At 33.6% G+C, this 7,745-nt stretch overlaps 2 protein-coding genes across 6 annotated transcripts; one reads left to right on the top strand and one right to left on the bottom strand.

Annotated features, from left to right (window-relative positions):
• On the bottom strand, positions 1-2,832 carry LOC123212350. 2 transcript variants are annotated; one of them, XM_044631454.1, is made up of 3 exons: positions 2,400-2,494; positions 1,108-2,319; positions 1-507 (listed from the first exon to the last, which is right to left on the bottom strand). In XM_044631454.1, the coding sequence occupies exon 3, from the start codon at positions 473-475 to the stop codon at positions 194-196; it is 282 nt and encodes a 93-aa protein (XP_044487389.1). In that variant the 5' UTR covers positions 476-507; positions 1,108-2,319; positions 2,400-2,494; the 3' UTR covers positions 1-193. The 2 variants fall into 2 exon arrangements, 1 of the variants encoding a protein (XP_044487389.1); XR_006501537.1 differs by lacking the exon at positions 1,108-2,319 and having other exon boundaries at positions 2,400-2,832.
• A 621-nt stretch (positions 2,833-3,453) lies between these two features.
• LOC123210367 (probable serine incorporator) lies at positions 3,454-7,638 on the top strand. 4 transcript variants are annotated; one of them, XM_044628678.1, is made up of 7 exons: positions 3,454-3,609; positions 4,109-4,334; positions 5,275-5,514; positions 5,656-5,767; positions 5,913-6,087; positions 6,669-6,909; positions 7,152-7,638. In XM_044628678.1, exons 2-7 carry the CDS (start codon positions 4,151-4,153, stop codon positions 7,436-7,438), a joined length of 1,239 nt encoding a protein of 412 aa, XP_044484613.1. In that variant the 5' UTR covers positions 3,454-3,609; positions 4,109-4,150; the 3' UTR covers positions 7,439-7,638. The 4 variants fall into 4 exon arrangements, with proteins under 4 accessions (XP_044484613.1, XP_044484614.1, XP_044484615.1 ...); XM_044628679.1 differs by having other exon boundaries at positions 3,469-3,609; positions 4,142-4,334; XM_044628680.1 differs by lacking the exon at positions 3,454-3,609 and adding an exon at positions 3,613-3,732.
• The last annotated feature ends 107 nt before the right edge of the window (positions 7,639-7,745 follow it).

Genomic DNA, 7,745 nt, shown 5'->3' with positions numbered 1-7,745 from the left:
TTGATGAAAAATAATAATTAATATAAGTAACATACCTTCCAAAGCCAATTCTCATACAATCAATCAATATACAAGTACAGCATCAAGTTGAAGCAATAATTTACTGTAACTACGTAACATTCTTAAATTCCCAACCCTCTTAGAACTGGAAATTAGCATACAAAACAATATATGTTGGGTTGTGATGTATATGTTAGGTAAGCTTAAGTTTGCCCTTGGAAAGAGAGGACTTCACATGCTCTAATTGACACTGAGCTCTCTCTGCCCCAGTTAATCTGGTGCATGATCCTGTGGCACCTAGAGTGACAGCGAAATAGAGATAAACAGTACAGAGAAAAACCAAGAGAACCAATGCTGTCAAAAGGAAACGATGCCGCTGGAGGAGTGTAGACCAGCTACCCAATTCATCTCGAGGAAACTGCTTCTTGAATGATGCTGACCTCCGATGAGGCGATAAAATAGTTTCAAGAACCATTCCTATTTGTATGCCAAACTTCCTCAGCCAACCTGAAAATTGCTTCATATTTAAGTTTGACTCAATTAAGGAGATTGTTGTAGATGATTAGGAACGGGAATGGGGGGAATAATGGAAAGAAAACAAACTATGATAATTTGAAGTAGATAAGAAAATGTTTATAAATTTACAGTGATTAGAAAATCATTCACACATTTGAAAGGAATAGCACAACTAACAGAGATAAAATAGAATTCTACTTTAATAATAATCAAAATCATATTCAGTGTAGAAGAACAGTCAAGGTTTCTAATGAATAAAAAAATTAGCAAACAAGTAAGCCTATCAAAAGGTAAACTTTCAAAATAGAAGAGAATGAATGCCATAAAATTCAAAAAATAAAAATGCACATCAACTGAGAGAAACGGACATTACAAAAGACTATGTTTTTTACTATTGAAAACAACAACAACAATAATAATAATGTAAAGTTAATGGTCAATCACTATCATCACGTTAATACAACACAATACGAAGTTGAAGTTATTGACTTTAGATTCTCATACATCCCAGCAATTTTTTCAAAATCTGCTGCTCCCAACCAACACACACAAAAACCACTCACAATCATCTAGAGCATATAAACAGGCTACCTGCTACCTATCCACAACAAAAGTCAAAGATATCAAGTAATTGAAATTCCGTTGGTCGCTGAAGTTAAGGTCCTAAGAGAGAATGAACAGCTTCTGCATCAGACTTAAAGCAAAATTCTGAGACCACACCAGGGGCTATGGGTGAAGAAAGAAAGGATAAACAATTATCCAAATATAAACACAATAAAAACAATATGAACAAAAAAAAAAAGAGACAAACTACAAGAAACCTGAACTTTAATTCTGAATTCTTAACAAATTAAAGGCAGGGTATTTTTTAAAAGAAGAATTTGTATTAAACACATTGTTCTTAACAAATTAAAGGCAGAGTATTCATGATCTGAACAAGAAGGAAACACTTTATCTGACACATTTCCCAAAATCATGCTAACTAGAATTATCAACTGTCAAACCAACAGATTGTTCATAGAAGATAAGTTTCAATAAAGGCACAGCAAAATCGGTGCTGAACAGCAGTTGAACTAAAACCCAAAAGGGTCCATTCATCCGTTCACATAATTGTTGTATTGCGTGATGTGTTAAATGGAAAATTCTCACAGAAATACAGATACGAAAACACAGAGGCTGTGAAGAAAGCAAAACATACAAAAAACAGAAAAAGGAAAATCAAGTCTTCAACAGAATCACAATTCTTAGCCATACAAATTAACCTGGATAAGCACCCCAAACTCCAAAGTCCGAACTCCCGAACCCCGCTATCTGATATTACATCCCAAAACCTCCCTTGAAACTTTAACATCTAAAGTAATTGTTACCCACGTTTCTCTTTTACCTTTTCATCTAATCCTCCCAAATGATCCCAATCCCCTAATCCCCAATCTTGATCTTGGCACAGGATCAATTTGATCCCGCGATATTATTCACAACGACAAGAAACCTACCACCAAACTTAACCCATAAATCTAGAATGACAAGAACCATATGCAAAATTATACAACACAAGTTACCGGTTCAGCTGCATAAACTCAGATCTTCTACCCATATCTTGTAAACACATACATCAAATGCTCAATTAGCTCATCACCAATATAATTCAACAAACAAAATATTAAATCTCCATTCATGTCAACGTTCTTTAATTTTAACTCTATCCATGTAATCCTTTCAAAATTGAAATTTCAACAACTGGGGTTGGCAAATTATTAATCATATTCAAACTAAGATCTCCTCGAATCCACTCGTCATTTAGAACTAGAAAAAACACGAATCGTCAGATCTCAACAAAACATCCAAAAAACAATGAAAGAAAAAAGGAAAAAAAAAACACTTACAGTTAGAGGAAAAAGATGAAGCTGAAGGAAGTTATGGCTTATTGCTTGGTAGAAATAAAAAGGAGGGTTCGTTATATATTATATGTATACACTTGATGTGTCCGCGTCTGAACCGTTGTTAATTGCGATACATCTGGCCAAATCTAAGAGGGGTTTAAATAAATGAAAAAAAAAATTAAAAAAATTACGTGGAGTGAGTGGATATTGCGCGTTAAAGACTAGTTCTAAATGTCGTGAAAGTTTCGTGCTTTTATACTGATCTCTTTGCGGCTTGCGCTGTCGCCCATCGAACAGTCTCTTACTTGTCTCACTCCAGTCTGTAGAAACCATCCTTAAACAAACTATTTTAGTATATTTTCCTTTTTTGGGAAAATTTTAAGACTGTATCGATTCATCTGTATTTAATTTTGGAAAAAAAAGGAAAAATTTTAAAGCAACCGGAGAGGGGGTGTTCGTTAAATTTGAGGGTAATTAAAAATTAATCAATTTCAGAGGGCTTATGCAATTTTAATCGAAATTTTTGGGAGTGTTATTTAGAAAATGAGAGTTTTCAAATTTGGCCCAATATAAAAGAGGTTTCATAGAGCTTACCATATTTGAATTTCACCAAACGATAAGTTTAATCACTTTCTTTTTGCTAAAATTCATTCAATCTTAAAATTGGTTTAAAGATTAATACAAACTAATTTAAATCACTACATCATCAATTATTGAGAAAACGATTAATAATGTCATCAAATTGAATAAAAAAGTTTTCTTATTTGATTTTAACCAGAAAAAAGAAGGTTTATATGTTAAAAATGTTATTAAAAAGTTAAAATTTGTCAATACTAAAATTGATGGTATATAAAAATAAATTATTAAAAATAATCATCATTACGATTTCTGTTGATAAAATAACAAAACACTAGGTAATAAAGAAAAATAAGTTTTTAAAATTAAATTAGAAAAAAAATAATTAATATTTAAAAATAATATAAGAAAAAAAATAAAATTTTAATTTTTTAAATAATATTAAATAAGTAGTTGAGGTTTAGATTTTTAAAAGTTCGGGAATAGGTTTGTTTTTGTTTGGCTAAACCAAACCGTAGAGGATAATAAAGACCTGACCCGGACTCAACTAATATACTATATTCTTCGCTTAACATTAGTGATCGTCGTCTTTATTCTTCTTTCTTTTTAGTTTCGTCAATTCAATCATATTTCTTAGGTAAAAGTCCAAGTCTTATTTCTCTCTGACTTTTAATCTATCAATTCTTTGATTGATTTTCGATTTTCTTTACAATCATTTACGGTATACTCTTCATTTATTTGTTTTTTGGGGTTTGATTTGGTAAGTTGTTTAGTTGATTCTAATTTCTTGCTTGATTGTTAGAATTCTTGATATTGATGTCTGGGTTTTCATCATTTATACATAATTTGTTCAGATTTTTAATACCCTGTTCATAATGAGGATGATAATAAATAAAATCTTATTTTTTTGGTTGTTTCTTTGATATATTTGGAAGATTATGTTAAGGGTTTGGTTCAATTTGGTTTTATTGATAGAATTGTAAATTATATTACGCTATGGGTTTTGATTATCTGTGGAGAATTTGTTGGAATTGATACTGCTCAGTTCATAATAAGGATGATATTGAACAAGAACTTATATATATATATATATATATATATATATATATATATATATATATATATATATTTATCAGATTTTCTGAAGGGGTTCGGTTCAATTGTGATAGAAGAACAAGATGTGGGCAGCCTCCTGCCTTGCTTCATGCTGTGCAGCATGCGCTTGTGATGCATGTCGCACTGTGGTGTCTGGTATCAGCAGGAAGTCAGCTAGGATTGCGTATTGTGGGCTCTTTGCTCTCTCTTTAATTGTTTCATGGATTCTTCGTGAAGTTGCTGCTCCCCTAATGGAGAAGATTCCTTGTAAGCAACCTTTTCAATTTTTTTTTTTTGGGCATTGATTGCCCTGTATTTTTTCTATCTTTTTTAATGTGTTTAAGTTAACTGGGTGAATTTTATCAATTATGAATTTACCCACGTATTTGATATGCCAGTTTTTTGTTAGTCTTTGTTTTGAAGGGACATCAGTCCCAAAACATAAAGCATATAAATGAGCCTAATGATATTAGTTTTGGTTAAAATTCAAGTTCTGGAATTCATGAGACCCCACCCTAAATATTTTGGCAATTGTTATAAACCTGTTGTAAACCTTCCTAGCATGTATGGCCTTTGATTTTTTTCCAAAAACAGGTCCGTCTATGATTAGGTTGTCTGGTAAGGTAGATCAAACTTACCCTAATATTTATACTATTAATTTATCCTCTCATGTGTAAGATCGGGCTTAGTCATAGACGTGTCATGTGGGTATAACTTGGGCCATTGAGCTTAATGATTTAATTTTGGTTAAGAGATTTGGGGATTTTCAGGATTGGAACATGAGAGGTCTTAGTCTCACAAATCTTGACACCATATTGAAGCATCATGAAACAATAAAACTTAAGCTAGGTAAGTGCCTAACAATAATTCTCAGCTCTAGTAATTTGTAATTTTGTATGCTTCTAAACATATAAGCCAATTTTCTATGCAGCACATGAAAATGAATTGTTTGATGTCAATTGATGGGTGAAGAAGTTTGTCTTCTCATGCGACTCTGTGTTTTGATTTTTTGGTGTACTTGGTCATGCTGACAGGATGTGTTTCAAGCATCTTTGGATGTTCCACTTCTCGGCTTTTGATGCTTACTTACTTCTGATTTAACTCAGTTCAATAAGTTAAATGAGTTTTGGATATCATCAAGTTTGGAGTTGTTTAATTTAATGATGAAACTAATCTCTTTTTTTTTTTTTTGGTGTTATTGGTGCAGGGATTAATCATTTTCATCAGACGCCTGACAGGGAGTGGTTTGAAACAGATGCTGTGCTTCGAGTTAGCTTGGGAAATTTTCTCTTTTTCACTATTTTGTCAATTGCGATGATTGGTGTGAAAACTCAAAGAGATCCTCGTGATGGTTTGCATCATGGTGGATGGATGATGAAAATCATCTGCTGGTGCCTTCTGGTGGTTTTTATGTTTTTCCTCCCGAATGAGATTGTCAGCTTCTATGGTAAGCTCTGTTCTGAATCAGAGTTTCTTTTGGTAATATCCAGTGGATTTGGTTTCAATAAATTGACATGGAGTTATATATATATTTGTCTGTTAGATTATTTTTTACATTTAAGCCATTAATAAAATCTTTTGTTGACAGAGTCTATATCAAAGTTCGGTTCAGGATTATTTCTTCTTGTTCAAGTTGTTCTTTTATTGGATTTTGTGCACAAATGGAATGACACATGGGTTGGATATGATGAGCAGTTCTGGTTAGTGTAGCATTTCCTCTAATAGTCTGGTATTGGTTTTTAGTAATTTTTAACAATCTGTGCTTTCTTTTACATTCTTTCACCGGTTTTTTGATTTTTCCTTTTTCTTCTTTTCCCGGGTTATTGCATTTCTCTTTTTATATAGGTATGTTGCTCTACTAGTCGTTTCCCTTGTTTGTTACGTGCTGACCTTTGGCTTCTCGGGACTTCTTTTCCATTGGTTCACACCATCCGGTCATGACTGTGGGCTCAACACTTTCGTTATAGTCATGACCTTGATTTTTGTGTTCCTATTTGCTGTGGTTGCCCTGCACCCTTCTGTAAGTGTGGCTTGCATTTATTATTCCCTTCATTATTTATCTCATGTACTTGGTCTGAACTTGTATAAATCTTGTATGTCAATGCTAGCAAAGTATCATACCAAGACAGAAGTGGTGACAGGATGATAGGTTGGTAGAGGATGTCATCATTCTTGTCAAACCTAAATTTCAATATATATATATATATTGCTTTGCTTTTGAGTTTCCAAGCTCAAACGATTTGAGTATATTTCAGATATAGGAAGAGTGATAAGGAATTATCTGTTTTACATCTAAACCCATGTCAATCATGCTTTTTTAATGTGCTGTTGCGGTGGAATAGTTTGCTAAGACATTTTGTTGAGAGAAACAGAGAAGGTTTTGGTATTCAAGTGTATATAACCTTTGTTTCGTCAGAGTTCTCAATAATGAGGCAACTAACAAATTTCTTATATCTATAGTCTTTTTACCATGACTAAATATTAATTACTTGCATCATTTTGTTCTTTTGTTCCTTGTGCAGCTACATAGTGCAGCGGGTATTTCTTTCTTAAAAATAAAAGCCCTTGACTTCAATTAATGTTAACATTTTGATGCAACAGGTAGGTGGCAGTATTTTGCCAGCTTCGGTTATATCTTTGTATTGCATGTACCTTTGCTACAGTGGACTTTCAAGTGAACCAAGGGACTATGAATGCAATGGTCTCCACAGGCATTCTAAAGCTATATCCACCAGCACCCTTACCCTTGGTCTGCTTACCACTGTTCTATCAGTAGTATATTCTGCAGTGCGTGCTGGATCTTCTACAACTCTGCTTTCTCCACCAAGTTCGCCTCGTGCAGGTTAGTGTTGAAGAGATTGTGTAAATACTTATTGCTGGTTATTTATTCTATTTTTCAATGTAACGTGCATATGCAATGTGAAATGTGTTCCAAATACCTGTGCATGATTTTTTATCTTATCTGAATGGTGTTCATTACTTTCAGATGAGCAACATAGGCATTTTCTTAACTTTTGAAAACAAATGAGCAAATATTTTTTTATCTGAATCATATAACATTTGGGTTTTCCGTTGATGGTACAGGAAAGCCTTTGCTTCCAATGGACAGCAAAAATGAGGAGCCAGAAGAAAAGGAAAAGGCTAAGCCGGTTTCATATTCATATGCCTTCTTCCACATAATATTCTCTCTTGCAAGCATGTATTCGGCAATGCTTCTGACTGGGTGGTCTACCTCAGTAGGGGAAAGTGGGAAGCTGGTGGATGTTGGTTGGCCGTCTGTCTGGGTTAGGGTAGCAACAGGGTGGGCAACCGCAGCTCTATACATATGGTCTCTTGTTGCCCCAATTCTGTTCCCAGACAGGGAGTTCTAAGCCCTACAAATAAAACCTTCACGAACAATTATCATCAAAAGTACTAGTCTATATGTGTGATGCAGCTTTCTGAGTCCCGGACACCAGTGTGCTTGTGAAACATGCTAAATTCCTGAATGGCGTATCTGCTTTGTTTCTGATATTTGTTGTTTGAATTCATCTGAGAATATTTTATATTAATGGTGTCTACCTTCTCCAAAGCAGAAAGCCTCCATAACTTCAAGAGATATTTAAGAGCTTTAGTTTGAAGTGTGCTTGACGCAATATGCTTGCAAACATAAAAGAATTTAATACAAATTAACTAAAA

The sequence above is a fragment of the Mangifera indica genome, chromosome 3 (assembly GCF_011075055.1).
Source record: "Mangifera indica cultivar Alphonso chromosome 3, CATAS_Mindica_2.1, whole genome shotgun sequence".
NCBI classification, from domain to species: domain Eukaryota; kingdom Viridiplantae; phylum Streptophyta; class Magnoliopsida; order Sapindales; family Anacardiaceae; genus Mangifera; species Mangifera indica.
The sequence above is the reverse complement of the archived record's forward strand: the minus strand, read 5'-3'. Positions and strand labels throughout refer to the sequence as shown.